Source organism: Staurois parvus, unplaced genomic scaffold, assembly GCF_062004578.1.
Source record: "Staurois parvus isolate SC_StPar_1 unplaced genomic scaffold, SC_StPar_1.0 ptg000470l, whole genome shotgun sequence".
In the NCBI taxonomy this organism is placed as follows: domain Eukaryota; kingdom Metazoa; phylum Chordata; class Amphibia; order Anura; family Ranidae; genus Staurois; species Staurois parvus.
Genome location: NW_028318266.1, coordinates 2,178,624 through 2,200,454, shown reverse-complemented (window position 1 = coordinate 2,200,454; position 21,831 = coordinate 2,178,624). Strand labels below are relative to the sequence as shown.

Genomic DNA, 21,831 nt, shown 5'->3' with positions numbered 1-21,831 from the left:
TCTAGCCATTAAATCACTTACAACTGGCAAAGCCCTGGGGCCAGACAGTTATACAGCTGAATTTTACCAGCTCATGGCCGAAACCCTTTCTCCTACCTTACAATTGGTATTCCAAACCATTCAGGAGGTAGGAGATTACCTTCCCTCCGGTTTCCAGGCCCACATTAAATTAATTGGCAAAAAAGACAAAGAAGTGACGGAACCAGGATCGTATAGGCCAATTTCTCTTCTGAACCTCAACGCAAAACTTCTATCAAAAATTGTCGCCTCTCGCCTAGCAGTTATTTTACCCACACTTATCCATCCATCGCAAGCAGGGTTTATACAGGGCCGTTCGGCGGCTTCAAACATTCGCAAGGTGATATCTGCCCTGAGCCAAGCTTCTAATGACACAACTCTAGATGCAGCAATCGTCTCACTAGATGCTGAGAAGGCATTTGATAATGTTAACTTCGAATGGCTCTTCTTAGCACTACAGACATTTGGTTTTAAGGCTCTTTTCTACATCTGATCCAAGCCATGTATTCATCACCTACAGCCCAGGTCATAGCAGCAGGCCACATATCAAGCCCCATCAAACTTCATAAGGGCACCAGACAGGGTTGTCCTCTATCCCCCTTACTTTTTAATTTAGCTCTTGAACCACTAGCATGCTTCCTATTATCCCACTCTAATCTTCACGGTATTACAATAGTACAACAGGAGTTGAGACTCACCTTGTTTGCAGATGACATACTAATCTTTACCTCAAGCCCATCACTCAATCTCCCATGTATTCAACAGATTTTTTCATCTGCTCCGGGCTTCGCATAAATTTCTCTAAAAGTGAAGTACTGCAACTATTTCACTCTCGTCTACCAATGTGGACGCAGGATTCGAGTTTTAAAATTGCCACCAAGTATATCACTTATCTAGGCATAAAGATTGGGAAACTAGCTTCATCGCTTTATGAGCTAAATTACACGCCTACGATCACTAAAATTATTGGGGAACTGGAAATGTGGAAGGATCTACCACTCTCACTCCTGGGCAGATCACAGCTCTTTAAGATGGTGAGTTTTCCAAAACTTCTCTACCCACTCCAGACCATACCTCTCCTACTTAGACACAGCGACATAACGAGGCTAAACCGAGCAATCACAAATTTTCTATGGAAAGGTAAACTTCCCCGTATAGCACTTGCCAAATTTTTTCTGGGGGGCTCCGGTCTCCCAAATGTTCGAGCCTAAAATCTCTCATGTCTACTTTGTATATGCCTGGATTGGCTCACCCACTCCTCAAACTACTCCAACCACCACATTAAATCTGCAATAGCTCATCCCTATGATCTGTCAGCCTTACTACATTCCAATGTTAATTCTCTTCCACCTTATCTAAAACATAATATACTCATTCGTGACACCCTTATCACATGGAGGGAAGTCAGGCGCAAACTGGGTGTATCTCCGTCGCTCTCTTGGTTCCTTCCTATTCACCATAATCCTTCCTTTATTCCCCCTCAATCATATGAAGCCTATGATATTTGGAAGACTCAAGACTTAACTCTGGTATAGCACTTATATGACACCTCTACGAGTTCCCCAAAACCTGTTAATACTGTCCTACTTACCTACGGTTTACCAGCACACCACTTTTTCTATATGCTCCAAGTAAGAAACTTTGTCAACTCTGTGGCACCTACGAGGTCTACAAGATTTCAATCTACATTCATTGAGGTCTTAGCAAACTCGCGAAAATACAAAAAATCGAATATATACAGACCTCTGAATTTACTGTACGCCAAACCCTTTGAGACATTCAACGCTGTGAAATCATGGGTCAAGGATTTCGGAAATGCATTTACATCTGACCATCTATTATCAGGCTACAACTCCACATGTGCCTTCGACCACAAAGAGTTCTGGTAGAAACAACAACTCAGGATTCTTCACCGTGCCTATATGCCCTGTCTCTATTCAAAAACTGATCCGGCTCTATCTACTTGCCCTCTCTGTCGAAGTCAAAAACCATCATTGCAACACAGACTCTGGCTATGTCTGGCTATTTCTTCATTCTGCAAACAAGTGGTCAACTTTATAACCATAATCACTACCATCCAGCTACCCATGAACCCACTATCGCTCATTTTTGGCCTCTTGGAACAGCTAGCCATTGGCCTCTTCTCTTCCCAAACCTCATCTTTCAGAAACAACAAGCCATGGATATCTACAACACTTCTAATAGCCAGACAGGCAATTCTTCGGAAATGGGTCTCCAACTGCCCTCCAACCCTAACAGACGTCAATCAGGAACTTCATTCTCTTCTACGTCTTGATAGACTCAACCTAATCACCTCCCCGACCTCCTCAAAGGAGTCCTCTTTCTTACGTAAATGGGAATCCTACATAAAGGGATCCCTATTCGCAAAGGAACAGGCATCTTATCTCCAGAATCCTCATTTATTAAACCGTTCAACAAAATTCTCATCGATCCCATTATTATTGGAGCCTTCTCCTACTAATTTAATAGATATTAAATCTGATGGATGAGCTGTTATAATGCAATGTTGTTTCTCACCCTTTCTCCCATGTCTCCTCTCTAGACCTCTCTCCTCCTGGTCACCATACTTACACTATAGTCGTATTTAGAGATGAGCGAAGAAATGAAAAATTCGATTCGACTGATTCGGCGAATTCGTGGACAATATTCGATTCGAGTCGAATAAATTCGCTGTGAATTTAACTTAAAAAAGGGTGTTTCTAGGCTTCAGAGAGACTTAATATTAGTGCAGAACACTGTACCTTTAATTTAAATGCCCTTGGAGTCTGCTGGGGAAGAGAAATAATACTGTCAGTCAGTATGACATGCAGATGAGTGCCGTCGATCTTAGAATCACCGCACACTTCACTCATTTGGGCAGTCACGGGGCCAAAACCAGTGTTTGGAGCCACAGTGTGGCGGTGGAGCCAGCAGCAATGGGAGGCCATACAGCAACCTATGACAAAATGGAAACCAGCAGGAGTGTGAGGAGACCTGAAAGTGGCACATGGCAGAGTGGGAGCAATGGGAGGCGGTACAGGGACCCAGGTCACACTGTGGGCCCAGAAGCAGCGTGACCAGGCGGTATGGGGGCCCATGGCCGATTTGGGGCCTGGTGGCACCTATGGAAGGCCCGTAATCTGCCAGCAACCTATGACAAAATGGAAAACCGCAGGAGTGTGAGGAGACCTCAAAGTGGCACATGGCAGAGTGGGAGCAATGGGAGGCCGTACAGGGACCCAGGTCACACTGTGGAACCAGCATCAGCGTGAACAGGCGGTACGGGGGCCCATGGCCGATTTGACCTCGTTCATCCCATAGTCCTGCCGACTCACGAATAGCGTGGCCTCCTCAAAGGGCCTGAGCAAGCGCAGGTGTCACGCATGAGCTGACAATGGCTGACATCTAAGTTACACAGGGAGTACCTTTATCCGCTTTTAACATCAGGAAATCTGTGATGGCCTTTAGCTGTTCGTAAAGGCGGTCTAACATATGTAGGGTTGAATTACAAGTTATTGCAATGTCACAGCATGAGGAGTCGGTACGGGGGCCCATGGCAGATTACGTGCCTGGCAGCAGCAATGAGAGGCCCGTAATCTGCCAGCACCCTATGTCAAAAAATTGAACACACCAGCAGTGTGAGGAGACCTCAAAGTGGCACATGGCAGAGTGGAAGCAATGGGAGGCCGTACAGGGACCCAGGTCACACTGTGGGCCCAGCAGCAGCGTGACCAGGAGGTACGGGGGCCCATGGCCGATATGGGGCCTGGCGGAACCTATGGAAGGCCTGTAATCTGCCAGCAACCTATGACAAAATGGAAAACCGCAGGAGTGTGAGGAGACCTCAAAGTGGCACATGGCAGAGTGGAAGCAATGGGAGGCCGTACAGGGACCCAGGTCACACTGTGGGACCAGCAGCAGCGTGACCAGGCGGTACGGGGGCCCATGGCCGATATGGGGCCTGGCGGCACCTATGGAAGGCCGCTAATCTGCCAGCAACCTATGACAAAATGGAAAACCGCAGGAGTGTGAGGAGACCTCAAAGTGGCACATGGCAGAGTGGAAGCAATGGGAGGCCGTACAGGGACCCAGGTCACACTGTGGGACCAGCAGCAGCGTGACCAGGCGGTACGGGGGCCCATGGCCGATATGGGGCCTGGCGGCACCTATGGAAGGCCGCTAATCTGCCAGCAATCTATGACAAAATGGAAAACCGCAGGAGTGTGAGGAGACCTCAAAGTGGCACATGGCAGAGTGGAAGCAATGGGAGGCCGTACAGGGACCCAGGTCACACTGTGGGACCAGCAGCAGCGTGACCAGGCGGTACGGGGGCCCATGGCCGATATGGGGCCTGGCGGCACCTATGGAAGGCCGCTAATCTGCCAGCAACCTATGACATAAATGGACAACCGCAGGAGTGTGAGGAGACCTCAAAGTGGCACATGGCAGAGTGGAAGCAATGGGAGGCCGTACAGGGACCCAGGTCACACTGTGGGACCAGCAGCAGCGTGACCAGGCAGAACGGGGGCCCATGGCCGATATGGGGCCTGGCGGCACCTATGGAAGGCCGCTAATCTGCCAGCAACCTATGACAAAATGGAAAACCGCAGGAGTGTGAGGAGACCTCAAAGTGGCACATGGCAGAGTGGGAGCAATGGGAGGCCGTACAGGGACCCAGGTCACACTGTGGGCTCAGCAGCAGCGTGACCAGGCGGTACGGGGGCCCATGGCCGATATGGGGCCTGGCGGCACCTATGGGAGGCCCGTAATCTGCCAGCACCCTATGACAAAATGGAACCCTGGGCTGGGGCAGGCAGAACCGCCGTATCTTTATCACGTTTTTCCCAGGCCACCGAATAGCGACGCTGCATATGCTGACGCAACGCTGTAGTCCCAACATGGGCCCCCTGGCCACGCTTGAATTTCTGGCCACATAGTCGACATTAGGCTACGTTTACTTCCTCGGGCGGCTTGACGAAAACTTGCCACACCGCCGAGTAGGAAACTTTGCACCCGCTACTCCTCACTGGCTGACTGCTACTTCCTCCGTGCACACCGGCACCACTACTGGCTGTGGTGGTAGGCTGCAGTGGAGCTGCTGCTCTACTCCATGGCCGTTTGCCTCCACTGACACAGCTGCGACCCTGCTGCCTCCTGGCAGCAGCAATGGGAGGCCGTACAGGGACCCAGGTCACACTGTGGGCCCAGCAGCAGCGTGACCAGGCGGTACGGGGGCCCATGGCCGATTTGGGGCCTGGCGGCACCTATGGAAGGCCTGTAATCTGCCAGCAACCTATGACAAAATGGACAACCGCAGGAGTGTGAGGAGATTTCAAAGTGGCACATGGCAGAGTGGAAGCAATGGGAGGCCGTACAGGGACCCAGGTCACACTGTGGGCTCAGCAGCAGCGTGACCAGGCGGTACGGGGGCCCATGGCCGATATGGGGCCTGGCGGCACCTATGGAAGGCCGCTAATCTGCCAGCAACCTATGACAAAATGGAAAACCGCAGGAGTGTGAGGAGACCTCAAAGTGGCACATGGCAGAGTGGAAGCAATGGGAGGCCGTACAGGGACCCAGTTCACACTGTGGGCTCAGCAGCAGCGTGACCAGGCGGCACGGGGACCCATGGCCGATATGGGGCCTGGCGGCACCAATGGAAGGCCTGTAATCTGCCAGCAACCTATGACAAAATGGACAACCGCAGGAGTGTGAGGAGATTTCAAAGTGGCACATGGCAGAATGGAAGCAATGGGAGGCCGTACAGGGACCCAGGTCACGCTGTGGGCTCAGCAGCAGCGTGACCAGGCGGTACGGGGGCCCATGGCCGATATGGGGCCTGGCGGCACCAATGGAAGGCCTGTAATCTGCCAGCAACCTATGACAAAATGGACAACCGCAGGAGTGTGAGGAGATTTCAAAGTGGCACATGGCAGAGTGGAAGCAATGGGAGGCCGTACAGGGACCCAGGTCACACTGTGGGCTCAGCAGCAGCGTGACCAGGCGGTACGGGGGCCCATGGCCGATATGGGGCCTGACGGCACCAATGGAAGGCCTATAATCTGCCAGCAACCTATGACAAAATGGACAACCGCAGGAGTGTGAGGAGATTTCAAAGTGGCACATGGCAGAGTGGAAGCAATGGGAGGCCGTACAGGGACCCAGGTCACACTGTGGGCTCAGCAGCAGCGTGACCAGGCGGTACGGGGGCCCATGGCCGATATGGGGCCTGGCGGCACCAATGGAAGGCCTGTAATCTGCCAGCAACCTATGACAAAATGGACAACCGCAGGAGTGTGAGGAGATTTCAAAGTGGCACATGGCAGAGTGGAAGCAATGGGAGGCCGTACAGGGACCCAGGTCACACTGTGGGCTCAGCAGCAGCGTGACCAGGCGGTACGGGGGCCCATGGCCGATATGGGGCCTGGCGGCACCAATGGAAGGCCTGTAATCTGCCAGCAACCTATGACAAAATGGACAACCGCAGGAGTGTGAGGAGATTTCAAAGTGGCACATGGCAGAGTGGAAGCAATGGGAGGCCGTACAGGGACCCAGGTCACACTGTGGGCTCAGCAGCAGCGTGACCAGGCGGTACGGGGGCCCATGGCCGATATGGGGCCTGACGGCACCAATGGAAGGCCTATAATCTGCCAGCAACCTATGACAAAATGGACAACCGCAGGAGTGTGAGGAGATTTCAAAGTGGCACATGGCAGAGTGGAAGCAATGGGAGGCCGTACAGGGACCCAGGTCACACTGTGGGCTCAGCAGCAGCGTGACCAGGCGGTACGGGGGCCCATGGCCGATATGGGGCCTGGCGGCACCAATGGAAGGCCTGTAATCTGCCAGCAACCTATGACAAAATGGACAACCGCAGGAGTGTGAGGAGATTTCAAAGTGGCACATGGCAGAGTGGAAGCAATGGGAGGCCGTACAGGGACCCAGGTCACACTGTGGGCTCAGCAGCAGCGTGACCAGGCGGTACGGGGGCCCATGGCCGATATGGGGCCTGGCGGCACCTATGGAAGGCCGCTAATCTGCCAGCAACCTATGACAAAATGGAACCCTGGGCTGGGGCAGGCAGAACCGCCGTATCTTTATCACGTTTTTCCCAGGCCACCGAATGGCGACGCTGCATATGCTGACGCAACGCTGTAGTCCCAACATGGGCCCCCTGGCCACGCTTGACTTTCTGGCCACATAGTCGACATACGGCTACGTTTACTTCCTCGGGCGGCTTGACGAAAAATTGCCACACCGCAGAGTAGGAAACTTTGCCTCCGCTACTCCTCACTGGCTGACTGCTACTTCCTCCGTGCACACCGGCACCACTACTGGCCGTGGTGGTAGGCTGCAGTGGAGCTGGTGCTCTACTCCGTGGCCGTTTGCCTCCACTGACACTGCTGCGACCCTGCTGCCTCCTGGCAGCAGCAATGGGAGGCCGTACAGGGACCCATGAGACACTCTGGACCTGGCAGCAGCATGAAGAGGCGGTACAGGGGCCCATGGCAGATTACGGGCCTGGCAGCAGCAATGGGAGGCCCGTAATCTGCCAGCACCCTATGTCAAAAAATTCAACACACCAGCAGTGTGAAGAGACCTGAAAGTGGCACATGGCAGAGTGTGGCGATGGAGACAGCAGCAATGGGAGGCCGTACAGGGACCCATGAGAGACTCTGGACCTGGCAGCAGCATGAGGAGGCGGTATATAGGGGCCTATGGCAGATTAGGGGCCTGGCAGCAGCTATAGGAGGCCCGTAATCTGCCAGCACCCTATGTCAAAAAATTCAACACACCAGCAGTGTGAAGAGACCTGAATTTGGCACATGGCAGAGTGTGGCGATGGAGACAGCAGCAATGGGAGGCCGTACAGGGACCCATGAGAGACTCTGGACTTGGCAGCAGCATGAGGAGGCGGTATATAGGGGCCCATGGCAGATTAGGGGCCTGGCAACAGCTATGGGAGGCCCGTAATCTGCCAGCACCCTATGTCAAAATATTCAACACAACAGCAGTGTGTGAGGAGACCTGAAAGTGGCACATGGCAGAGTGTGGAGATGGAGACAGCAGCTATGGGAGGCCGTACAGGGACCCATGAGAGACTCTGGACCTGGCAGCAGCATGAGGAGGCGGTATATAGGGGCCTATGGCAGATTAGGGGCCTGGCAGCAGCTATAGGAGGCCCGTAATCTGCCAGCACCCTATGTCAAAAGATTGAACACACCAGCAGTGTGAAGAGACCTGAAAGTGGCACATGGCAGAGTGTGGCGATGGAGACAGCAGCAATGGGAGGCCGTACAGGGACCCATGAGAGACTCTGGACCTGGCAGCAGCATGAGGAGGCGGTATATAGGGGCCTATGGCAGATTAGGGGCCTGGCAGCAGCTATAGGAGGCCCGTAATCTGCCAGCACCCTATGTCAAAAAATTCAACACACCAGCAGTGTGAGGAGACCTGAAAGTGGCACATGGCAGAGTGTGGCGATGGAGACAGCAGCAATGGGAGGCCGTACAGGGACCCATGAGAGACTCTGGACCTGGCAGCAGCATGAGGAGGCGGTATATAGGGGCCTATGGCAGATTAGGGGCCTGGCAGCAGCTATGGGAGGCCCGTAATCTGCCAGCACCCTATGTCAAAAAATTCAACACACCAGCAGTGTGAGGAGACCTGAAAGTGGCACATGGCAGAGTGTGGCGATGGAGACAGCAGCAATGGGAGGCCGTACAGGGACCCATGAGAGACTCTGGACCTGGCAGCAGCATGAGGAGGCGGTATAGGGGCCTATGGCAGATTAGGGGCCTGGCAGCAGCTATAGGAGGCCCGTAATCTGCCAGCACCCTATGTCAAAAAATTCAACACACCAGCAGTGTGAGGAGACCTGAAAGTGGCACATGGCAGAGTGTGGCGATGGAGACAGCAGCAATGGGAGGCCGTACAGGGACCCATGAGAGACTCTGGACCTGGCAGCAGCATGAGGAGGCGGTATATAGGGGCCCATGGCAGATTAGGGGCCTGGCAGCAGCTATAGGAGGCCCGTTATCTGCCAGCACCCTATGTCAAAAAATTCAACACACCAGCAGTGTGAGGAGACCTGAAAGTGGCACATGTTTGAGGCATGATTCATGGCGGATTTAGTCAGTTGTGTCAGGAACTGGTGGTTTGAAATCCAGACTAATCCACGCCTGATTCATTTTCACAAACGTGAGTCTCTCCACACTTTGGGTGGACAGTCGTGTCCTCCGCGGAGTTACAATACCTCCTGCCGCACTAAACACGCGCTCCGATGCCACGCTACTGGCCGGGCATGACAGCCTTTCAAGGCCAAATTCAGCTAGTTGGGGCCAAAGGTCAAGTTTCGTTGCCCAGTAGTCAAGGGGATTGTCTACCTCGGTTGGCAGGGTGCTGTCCAAGTAGGCCCAAGCCTGTTGTTTGAGCTCCTGCTCCAGGTCCACCTGATGCTGCTGCTGCTGCTGCGGCTGGTTAGTAGTTTCCTCACTGCGCTGGTGAAGAAAGCTACTCATCATCGACTGCAGACTGAGGCAGCCGCTGCTGGTGGAGCTGCCACTGCTCCTACCACCCCACCCCTCCCCTGCTGCCATGCCAGCGGAACGCGAGCACACAGGGCCCACAGTGTCTGAGGATGGACGTTGGCGCACAAAGGCAGAGACCAACTGACTACATAGGTGGTTTTTATAGTACGTAATTTTGGCCTCCCTCTCAGCAGGTGTGAAAAAGGCCACCATTTTGGACCGGTAGCAAGGGTCCAACAAGGTAAACAGCCAAAAGTCATCCCTCTGTCTGATGGTTATTATTCGGCTGTCGCTACGCAAGCAACCGAGCATGCTATGGGCCATTTGTGCCAAGGAATGCGAGGGACTCCCTGCCTCCATCTCCACAGCATACTGCCACGGTGCGTCTGGGTCCTCTGTCTCCTCCTCTTTCTCCTCTACCAGATGCTCCTGCTCCTCCACTCCTGTCCGCTGAGTGGAAAAACCACCCATTTCACTCAATAATTCCTGAGCACAAATGTCCTCCTCTACCTCCTCCTCTTCTTCCTGTCCTGCCCCCACAGGGGTCATGTGGCGTTGAGATCTGTGCGCCACGTCTACCGCACCCTGACCAGCCATTGTTAACAGCATTTGTTCCAGGACGTGCAACAGAGGAATGACATCGTTCATCCCATAGTCCTGCCGACTCACGAATAGCGTGGCCTCCTCAAAGGGCCTGAGCAAGCGGCAGGTGTCACGCATGAGCTGCCAATGGCTGACATCTAAGTTACACAGGGGAGTACCTTTATCCGCTTGTAACATCAGGAAATCGGTGATGGCCTTTCGCTGCTCGTAAAGGCGGTCTAACATGTGTAGGGTTGAATTCCACCTTGTTGCAACGTCGCAGATCAGGCGATGCTGTGGAATTCCGTTCTGCCGCTGCAGCTCAATGAGGGTGTTCTTTGCGGTGTAGGAATGGCTGAAATGCATGCACAGTTTACGTGACATTTTAAGGATGTCTTGCAGTGGGATGGTGGATTTTAGGAACCGCTTGACAACCAGATTGAACACGTGAGCCATGCATGGCGCATGGCACAACCTTCCTTGACGCAGAGCAGACACCATGTTCTTTCCGTTGTCGGTCAACATGGTTCCGATTTTCAGTTTGCGCGGAGACAGCCATCTGTCGATTTCTCTGTTCATTACACTCAGAAGTTCCTCCCCTGTGTGACTACGTTCGCCAAGGCATACCAGGTGCAGCACAGCGTGACACCGTTGCGCCCTGCACATGTGATATGCCGGTCGGGTAATGGGACTTGGCACGGGGGTGGCGGCTGAGGACACGGCGGAAAAAGAGGTGGTAGAGGCGGACATGTTTGCTGGACCAAGGACGTGCAAACGTGGAGGCAAAAGCGGCGTGACCTGTCCAAGTTGCTGGTGCGGCTGTGCCGGCACCACGTTCACCCAGTGGGCCGTAAATGACATATACTGTCCCTGACCGTAGTTACAGCTCCACACGTCGGCGCTGCCGTGCACTTTGTCAGAGACCGACATGCTCAAAGACTGACCCACCATCTCTTCTACATGTGAATGCAGGGCTGGCACTGCCTTTATGGCGAAGAAATGACGGCTTGGCACTCTCCACCGCGGCGCGGCACAAGCCATCATTTCTCGGAAAGGTGCTGAGTCCACCAGTTGGAAAGGGAGGGACTGCAGCACCAGCAACTTGGACAGGAGGACGTTCAGCTTTTGCACCGTCAGGTGCGTGCTCGCAAACTGTTGTCTCTTGGAAACGGATTCCAAGAAAGACTGTTGACGGAATCCGAGAAGAGGAGTAGCAGGAGAAGGAGCATCTGAACGAGCGGAAGATGCCAACGAGCGACAACTCCCCTCAGCAGAGGTGTTGGAGCCTTGACTGGCTGATAGAGGGTGATTGACGACGTCGGGTGACGGAGCAAGTAACGGAGCGGGTGATGGAGCGGGGGCTGGGGCAGGCAGAACCGCCGTATCTTTATCACGGTTTTCCCAGGCCACCGAATGGTGACGCTGCATATGCTGACGCAACGCTGTAGTCCCAACATGGGCCCCCTGGCCACGCTTGCATTTCTGGCCACATAGTCGACATACGGCTACGTTTACTTCCTCGGGCGGCTTGACGAAAAATTGCCACACCGCCGAGTAGGAAACTTTGCCCCCGCTACTCCTCACTGGCTGACTGCTACTTCCTCCGTGCGCACCGGCACCACTACTGGCCGTGGTGGTAGGCTGCAGTGGAGCTGGTGCTCTACTCCGTGGACGTTTGGCTCCACTGACACTGATGCGACCCTGCTGCCTCCTGGGCAACCCACCGACTGTTTCGCTCGCTGCCAAGCTGGCACCCTCTTCTCCTGATGATGCGGAAGAAATTGCCTGATGACGACGAGACAGCCAAGTGCGATCAACCTCCTCATCATCAAGTACGGTCTCCGCCTCACGACTAGCCCCCTCGGCTGCGTCTGGGTCAGGAGACAGACCTGTCTCTAGACCGGCTACAGAGCCACTCTCCTCGCCAGTACTTCTTCGCCTGGCTGCTGAAAAGGCCGATGTCTCCCCCCGTTCCTGACCGCCCTCTGTTAGCTCTTCCTAACTGTACAGTGGGGCTGAGCCCACAGCATGCGATACTTCGCTTGGTGAGGGAACAGCAAAGGACAGGGGCAGGTAGAGGACAAGTGATTTCAGTGGGCTTGCTCCCGGGCCATGCCAACTAACGGTTGTGTCTGACGTACCCACCGACCGTTGGCTGTAGGTGTCAGAGGTGACCTGGGAAGAGGAAGACGACCGAGCCAACCAATCAATGACGGCAGGGTTGTCGGTGGAGACACGACCGCTGGATGACACCGGGAGCACTGGCCTCTGGCTGCGAATACTGCTGCCTCGACCCCTTCCTCTGCTGTCACGTCTGCTCGCTCCTAAAACATTGCCTCCTCTGCCACTCCTCTGCATGTTGTCTGACATACTCTTTAATTAAACGATTATGTGTCCCTGAGTAACAATTATGTGTCCCTGAGTAACAATTCTGTGTCTGTCCGAGTAACAATTCTGTGGCCCTAAGTAACAGTTCTGTGGCCCTCAGTAACAATTCTGTGTCTGTGCGAGTAACAATTCTGTGTCTGTGCGAGTAACAATTCTGTGGCCCTAAGTAACAGTTCTGTGGCCCTCAGTAACAATTCTGTGTCCCTGATTAACGTTTCTGTGGCCCCAAGTAACAGTTCTGTGGCCCTCAGTAACAATTCTGTGTCTGTGCGAGTAACAATTCTGTGTCTGTGCGAGTAACAATTCTGTGGCCCTAAGTAACAGTTCTGTGGCCCTCAGTAACAGTTCTGTGTCCCTGAGTAACAATTCTGTGTCTGTGCGAGTAACAATTCTGTGGCCCTAAGTAACAGTTCTGTGGCCCTCAGTAACAATTCTGTGTCCCTGATTAACGTTTCTGTGGCCCCAAGTAACGGTTCTGTGGCCCTCAGTAACAATTCTATGTCCCTGATTAACGTTTCTGTGGCCCCAAGTAACGGTTCTGTGGCCCTCAGTAACAATTCTGTGTCCCTGATTAAGGTTTATGTGGCCCTAAGTAACGGTTCTGTGGCCCTCAGTAACAATTCTGTGTCCCTGAGTAACAAATCTGTGTCTGTGCGAGTAACAATTCTGTGTCTGTGCGAGTAACAATTCTGTGGCCCTAAGTAACAGTTCTGTGGCCCTCAGTAACAGTTCTGTGTCCCTGAGTAACAATTCTGTGTCTGTGCGAGTAACAATTCTGTGGCCCTAAGTAACAGTTCTGTGGCCCTCAGTAACAATTCTGTGTCCCTGATTAACGTTTCTGTGGCCCCAAGTAACGGTTCTGTGGCCCTCAGTAACAATTCTGTGTCCCTGATTAACGTTTATGTGGCCCTAAGTAACAGTTCTGTGGCCTTCAGTAACAGTTCTGTGTCCCTGAGTAACAATTCTGTGTCTGTGCGAGTAACAATTCTGTGGCCCTAAGTAACAGTTCTGTGGCCCTCAGTAACAATTCTGTGTCCCTGATTAACGTTTCTGTGGCCCCAAGTAACGGTTCTGTGACCCTCAGTAACAATTCTGTGTCCCTGATTAACGTTTCTGTGGCCACAAGTAACGGTTCTGTGGCCCTCAGTAACAATTCTGTGTCCCTGATTAACGTTTATGTGGCCCTAAGTAACGGTTCTGTGGCCCTCAGTAACAATTCTATGTCCCTGAGTAACAAATCTGTGTCTGTGCGAGTAACAATTCTGTGTCTGTGCGAGTAACAATTCTGTGGCCCTAAGTAACAGTTCTGTGGCCCTCAGTAACAATTCTGTGGCCCTAAGTAACGGTTCTGTGGCCCTCAGTAACAATTCTGTGTCCCTGTGTAACAATTCTGTGTCTGTGCGAGTTACAATTCTGTGGCCCTAAGTAACAGTTCTGTGGCCCTCAGTAACAATTCTGTGTCTGTGCGAGTAACAATTCTGTGTCTGTGCGAGTAACAATTCTGTGGCCCTAAGTAACGGTTCTGTGGCCCTCAGTAACAATTCTGTGTCCCTGAGTAACAAATCTGTGTCTGTGCGAGTAACAATTCTGTGTCTGTGCGAGTAACAATTCTGTGGCCCTAAGTAACAGTTCTGTGGCCCTCAGTAACAATTCTGTGGCCCTAAGTAACGGTTCTGTGGCCCTCAGTAACAATTCTGTGTCCCTGTGTAACAATTCTGTGTCTGTGCGAGTAACAATTCTGTGGCCCTAAGTAACAGTTCTGTGGCCCTCAGTAACAATTCTGTGTCTGTGCGAGTAACAATTCTGTGTCTGTGCGAGTAACAATTCTGTGGCCCTAAGTAACAGTTCTGTGGCCCTCAGTAACAATTCTGTGTCTGTGCGAGTAACAATTCTGTGTCTGTGCGAGTAACAATTCTGTGGCCCTAAGTAACAGTTCTGTGGCCCTCAGTAAAAATTCTGTGTCCCTGAGTAACAATTCTGTGTCTGTGCGAGTAACAATTCTGTGGCCCTAAGTAACAGTTCTGTGGCCCTCAGTAACAATTATGTGTCTGTGCGAGTAACAATTCTGTGTCTGTGCGAGTAACAATTCTGTGGCCCTAAGTAACAGTTCTGTGGCCCTCAGTAACAATTCTGTGGCCCTAAGTAACGGTTCTGTGGCCCTCAGTAACAATTCTGTGTCCCTGTGTAACAATTCTGTGTCTGTGCGAGTAACAATTCTGTGGCCCTAAGTAACAGTTCTGTGGCCCTCAGTAACAATTCTGTGTCTGTGCGAGTAACAATTCTGTGTCTGTGCGAGTAACAATTCTGTGGCCCTAAGTAACAGTTCTGTGGCCCTAAGTAACAGTTCTGTGGCCCTCAGTAACAATTCTGTGTCTGTCCCTGAGTAACAATTCTGTGGCCCTAACTAAAGTTTCTGTGGCCCTAAGTAACAATTCTCTGGCACGCAGTAACAATTCTGTCTGTCCCTGAGTAACAATTATGTGGCCCTAATAACGTTTCTGTGGCCCTAAGTAACAATTCTCTGGCACTCAGTAACAATTCTGTCTGTCCCTGAGTAACAATTCTGTGGCCCTAATAACGTTTCTGTGGCCCTAAGTAACAATTCTCTGGCACTCAGTAACAATTCTGTCTGTCCCTGAGTATGAATTCTGTGGCCCTAACTAGCGTTTCTTTGTCCCTAAGTAACGATTCTGTGGCCCTAATTAACAAGTCTGTGTCCCTGAGTAATGGTTCTCTGTCCCTAAGTAACTTCTCTCTGTCCCCAAGTATCGTTTCTGTGGCCCTAACTCTGTCCCTAATACAGAGCGGTCTGCCTCTGTTGAATGACTGGAGGCAAATGAAGAATTCCAAAATGGCCGCTATTTATAGCTCGACCATTACACAGTGCTAGCTGGCTGGCTGCTGATTGGCTGATGCGATCACATGTCGTTGAGGAATGCATTATGGGTCAGCGCGCCTTGTCTGCGCGCCTTCCCAGACATCCCCGCTCCGTCGCCGCACATGTCAGCCGCCATTTTCGGAAAAATTTCGATTCGCGCGTCCGAATTAGGCTATTTTTCGGATTCGGCGCGAATCGAAATTTTTCCGATATTCGACTCGAATTCCACTTCGGCTACTTCGATTCGCTCATCTCTAGTCGTATTGTTAATAAGTGCAACATGCCATCTCGGCTACAATCCTTATGGCGGAATCCGTAAACACTGACTTCCTTCTCTCCTCCTCTCCTCTCTTCTTTACCTTCCTCCTCATCCCTTTCCCTCTATTCTATTCTAACCAAACTAGGCCCTCGGGTATTACCTCTGTTCTCCTTTATTTTCGTTTATTTCAGTTTTTATATAATTTTGGCCTTCAATTTTCATTAATCTTAACACACTTAACTAATCTGACTACTCTATCTGTTATTAATCCTCACTCTTTACATCTCTTGTCCTTCAGGCCTTTTGATACCTCTCTACCTAATCATAGACTCCGAGTCCACAGACACTTCTTTGATCATTTCTTTCTGGCAGGTCGTTGGTGGATAGCAAATGCCTTCTGTGACACCCTAATTACCTACCAGCATTTACTGGCCAACCTCATCTCCAACTTACCCTACGATTACACACTTTCTATTGGCCCCTATTATCTCTTCACCTACGCATAATCTAAATATCCATCACTCACATATACCACTCTCTTTATTACTTACTCATACCAACTGTATAATTCAATGTCATATGAATGCCTTATGATAACTGCTCTCATCACACTGATTCTATATCTTCTTTTTTGCTGCACCTCTACCACTCCGACTAGACTTGATGTGGCAATTGTATCTTAAATGTTTTGATATTATGATTGGTTTAACTCTGTCAAAACCCAATAAATATTCTTTAAAAAAAAAAGTTAAACAAACCAAATTTAAGATGGTACCCATAGAGTATGATTAATGTTTAATATGAGCCCACTTTATGACTTTTATATACTCCTCCATATGTTCCTTATTTTAACAATTTTAAGTGGCAGTTGGGAAATAGTAAAACAGGACCGAACCACATATTTTCTATTCCTGTGTGAAGGCAGTATCTCACCAAAAACAACATTTCTGTTGCAGCGGATGCCTAAAATCTGACTTAATGTAACTTAATGCAGATTTCTGGGGAAATGAGTGAGACAATCACACAAGCAGGAAGTGACATTTTTGGTGCCTACAGTTTGCCATATTGCATTGAATTTTAGAAAACAATGTACAGCGACTGTAGACTGAAATGGAAAGGTAATTGTTAATTACATTTATTTACAATATGACTTACTGTATGCAGTATAGCGCTCACCCCCAAAAGGGCAGCATTATTCCACAGGTTCTTCCCCAAACCAGTGCCGAGGCAGCCAGGCACACAGCAACAATTCACCCTCTGTGGCTCAGTAATCAGTCTAGCGGATGCCTTTTCTTGATATATTGCTGAAACTTGTAACTGGGGAGGACAATGGGGTATGGGATACTCCAAAAAACCTGAGCACAGATTTGCAGAGGACACTTCTCTAAGGAAAAGCAGCACATTCTTTCATTCCCCAATGTGTACCAGAAGAATATTAGACACAGGCTTAGCAGAGACACCTCTCCACTATGTAGTAGCAACAGTCTATCACTTCCAGCAGTAGCCCAGGAGAACGTTAGAGCATGGGTAGGACATGAAAGTAGACTGGAACAATCTAAATTCCCATCAGATGACAAGCACAAGGTTTAGGCAATTATTAGGAGCAGACTGAGTTCTTGCAGCTGAAAACTATAAGATGGAATACCCCACTAGGCACACTGGAACAGTTTTTAACATCCAGATCTGGGGACTATAGATAAACTGCAACTTAGACGATTAGCTTCTGCTCACAAATCCAAATAGAGGCAAGTCAACGGGCTTAATCCAGGGGAGGGAGTAGTCCATCAGCCAATCTGAAAAGCTTCAGGGTTTAGCATCCTCTGAAGCACATGGTTTCCCTTTCTCCATGGGAAAAAAGACATGCTTGGATGCCGGTTAATTATATATGCAATATCAACAATTGTATATGCTGTATTATTTATTGTTTGCTATACTGTATAAAAATACATAATGGTTAACATACTGAAAGAAAATTTGGGGCATATGTAGCACTACTCCCCTATGAGTTGCTGAAGTTTTGGTTCCCCCTATAGTCCTGCACAGCCAGGCAACACGCATTTCCTTCCAGACTTGCACTTCAGAGGCAGTAAACAGTCCTAAACTTGTTTTTTGGATTTTATTAAGGGATGAAAACTTGGATGGGGATGAGGGATACATGGGATGCCCAAGGAACTGTTTAACTGAGGACAACGTCCTGAAACTATATACAAGTGCTCAGAAGGGGTTCTCTTCTTTGGAGAGCTCTCCAGCCTTTCCTGGTGTAGAGATCCCTGGACAAGGGGATCTAGAGTCTGACACTTTAAAAGTACAGTCCAGCTGGGGGCTGGTCAGGTTTCCCACCCAAATGCCCTTTCCCCTATTCCAGTCCAAGGGGTGTAGAAGTACTCACTGTCCCTCTTATGTAGGCTGCAGGTTGGCAGCTACCTTCAGGCCTTCTGCTGGGATGGCTCCTTCCATAGCTCCACAGATGGTCCTCTCAGGGGACTGATGGTTCTGCTTTCCTCCTGTCTAACATCCACCTACAGACAGGCCCCTTCCCTGGGCCCACTTCCAGGCTCCACACTTCAGTTACTGCTCTTACATCTTCCACCTGAACTCTTCCTCTCCTACTGAGCAGGCTCAACTATGCCTAAAGGCTTGCAAGCCTCCTGCTTGGGGATTGACTGAGATCCTTTAGGTATACAGCTCAGCCACTTCTTCTCCCCATTCACTGAGTTCTAGAAACTTCTCCAAATCTCTAGATCAGGGGGAGGTTTCTGAGAGCTGATCTGCAAAGTCTCTCAGCCCTGACCCAAATTTGACCCATCTGGCTATTTCTACTGGGCAGCTATTCAGCCTGCTGCCAAAAAATAATAAACTAACTCCCCCTAGCTTTCCTAGGAAGGTGCTAAATTTACATACACTTTATTAAGTAAATTGATACAAACATTAGTTTAAGACAGATATTACATTTGAGAAAAAGTACCATAATCCCAGCCTGTATAGATGATATAAAAAGGTAGACTTCTTTAAGGGCTATAAGAGTGCCAAAACACGCAGTTTCTTTACTTTTGGACACAAATTCCTAAAATCGGCTAAGGTTTTCTGCAGAGCTGCCTTGATCTCATGGTTTCTTAAGCTGTAAATGATTGGATTTATCAACGGAGAAACCACAAGATACAACAATGATCTGTACTTATTCAAGTGGCTTGAGCCTTCATCAGATGGTGTCATGTAGACAATGATCAAAGCCCCAAAGAAAGCCCCAACCAAGGTTACATGGGAACTGCAAGTGGAGAAGGCTTTTCTACGCCCATGAACAGAAGATATCTTCAGAATAGGGACTATGATGCAGATGTAAGTTATTATAATAAAAGCAAATGGTAAACACGTTGTAATTATTGAGATAATAAAATCTTGTAGCTTCAAACCAGAAATATCTGAGGTGGTCAATTCAATCAGTGGGTAAAAATCACAGTAAAAGTGGTCTATATAATTCAATCCACAGTAATCATACCTGTATATCACAATCATTTCACTTGATACTAAAATAGTAGCAAAGAAACATAACCCAATGATCACCTGGAAGCAAACATGAGAATTCATAAGTGAGGGATATCGTAATGGATTGCAGATAGCCAAATACCGATCATAGGACATGGTGGCGATCAGAAAACATTGAAAATAGGTGCATATACAAACACAATAGAGCTGAGTAATACAAACATACAGCGATAATCTTCCTTCATCTTTGAGGATGATGTCAAGTGTCATGGGTACCACAATGGTGGCCTGTAGGACATCAGACATAGCCAAGTACTTGAGAAAGAAGTACATTGGAATTTTAAGCTGATCAACAGTTGTAACTAAAAGAATGATTAAAACATTTCCACTTATTATCATCAAGTATGTTAGAAGGAATGCAATGAACAGCGGAATCTTGAATTTATAAAGACCTTGAAATCCAAGTAGTTTTATTTGTGTGACCTGAGTCTGGTTGGGCTCACACATTCTTCACCTGGACAACAATTGAAGATACTAAAGATGAGTTTTTTTCCTAAACAATAAAATATGAATAAGCACGATAGATAATACAGTATTTACAGAATTTTCTTTTTTTTCAAAAACACACTAATATCAATGTCTATGCCTACACTGGACAAAAGCTTTGCTATTTCTGTGGTGGTTGTACACTCACCTGCTACTTTATTCGGTACACCTTGCTAATGCCAAGAAAATCTCCCCCACACCATTACACCACCACCAGCCCAAACCATTGATACAAGGCAGGATGGATCCTTGCTTTCATGTTGTTTACGCCAAATTCTGACCCTACCATCTGAATGTCTCAGAAACCACCCTGCCCATTCTCCTCTGACCTCTGACATCAACAAGGCATTTTTGTCCACACAACTGCCTCTCTTTTTGGACCATTCTCTGTAAACTCTAGAGATGGTTGTGCGTGAAAATCCCAGTAGATCAGCAGTTTTTGAAATACTCAGACCTGCCCGTCTGGCACCAACAACCATGTCATGTTCAAAGTCACTTAAATCCCCTTTCTTCTCCATTATGATGCTCAGTTTGAACTTCAGCAAGTTGTCTTCACCACATCTAGATGCCTAAATGCATTGAGTTGCTTCCATGTGATTGGCTGATTAGCAATTTGTGGTACCAGGCAATTGAACAGGTGATTCTAAAAAAGTGGCTGCTGAGTGTCAGTTTTGAAGGTCTTGGTTGCCAGTCAAGTACTAAACAGAGAATGTAGAAAGAAGAAGGAGAGTATAAAAGGGACACTATAGTGTAGTGATTGGTTCCAAAATATAAATTAATGAAATACTTGTGAGCCACTAGAAGTTTTCTTACTTATAAAGCAATAAATTCAGTGTATGAAAATACTAATAATATTGAATTTATGAATAAAGTGAACGACTAATAAATCAATTGACGTGCTTGATTAAATAATTAAATATTTAGATCGCCAGGTACTTTTTACACCCTCTCCAGGTGTATGGATGTTAATTTCATATATCTATATTGTACCGCGCTCCAAAATTAATAAATCTAAGTGCTCTAAATAAATAAATAAATATTGTATATAACTAAAAATTCAATAATAATCTATATCCATAATACTTAAATTCATAATTGCATAATACTTGAATCCATGATTGAAGTGAATCAAAAAAATTTCATTAATATTTGTAAATCAATGCATAAAAAACTGCGTGCCTGAAAAACTATTAAAAAGTGAAAAAATATATAATGATATATAATGAAAATATAAAAAATAAATAAATTAAAATAAACTGGAAGAAAATTTTGTATGAATTAATAATAGTTCAGTTCATACGAATTTGAGATGGTAATGTGAATCAATCTGATTGGCGTGGTAAGTCTATGTTCATGACATGAACCTCTCTCTCCTTCCTCCTCTCTTTTCTCCTCAATTCAGCTTTTCTCAATTAGGACTTTCTCCTCTATCTGCTTGGCTTATTCCTCCATGAACGATACATACATAGAAAAGGGAAAAAGAAACATAGTGTCTTATCCTGAGTAAAAATGTTTAATGAGCTTCTGATCTCCCACTCACATGGTATCAGCAAAAGTAACGCTTTTGTGTAAATAAATCCAGGTCCTCCTGCAAACAGCCCTGCAGGTGTGTGTGTGTTCACTCGCTATACTCGCCGTTTCCTCTGTGGATGCGTGATGACGTCACCGCCCCTCCCCTACGCGTTACGCTACAGGGACTCGTAGCTTCCTCTGGGGGATGTAGTTTTACATGTCATCCTGCACCGAAGGTTATATATATCCTACCGACGCCATTTTTGCTATGATATAATCGTTCTTGATGCCCCCTCCATATTAAAGGAGTCCAAATTGAACCAGAATTTTAACAATGTAATATATATTAATAGTGCGCCTCTTCATCCTCCGGCTGCATATCGAATGCTTCCACACACACCTTTCACAATTGGGATTGCAAACTCCTACTTTTACATCGCCATAAAGATAATGATAATCATTACTATAATCTCCACAATTTTCATACCATATCTCCATAATAAACATTTTAATTCATTTATAAACATTTTTAATACAAATAACCTTAAAATGAATATGACAATAACTAATTTAATAATATGCTAAAATATTAAAATAAAATAAAAATAAAAATAAAAAATATAAAATATAAATAA

General features: G+C 48.4%; 1 protein-coding gene across 1 annotated transcript; it reads right to left on the bottom strand.

Moving 5' to 3' along the window:
* Window positions 1–17,757: 17,757 nt before the first annotated feature.
* LOC149452507 (olfactory receptor 5P68-like) lies at window positions 17,758–19,645 on the bottom strand. The gene has a single exon (XM_089689173.1). It carries the CDS (start codon window positions 19,643–19,645, stop codon window positions 18,671–18,673), a length of 975 nt encoding a protein of 324 aa, XP_089545299.1. The 3' UTR covers window positions 17,758–18,670.
* Between the last annotated feature and the right edge of the window lie 2,186 nt (window positions 19,646–21,831).

What these genes read in the sequence shown, in the direction of transcription:
- LOC149452507 (XM_089689173.1), bottom strand. Translation starts at nt 19,645, where the DNA reads ATGTGTGAGCCCAACCAGACTCAGGTCACACAAATAAAACTACTTGGA.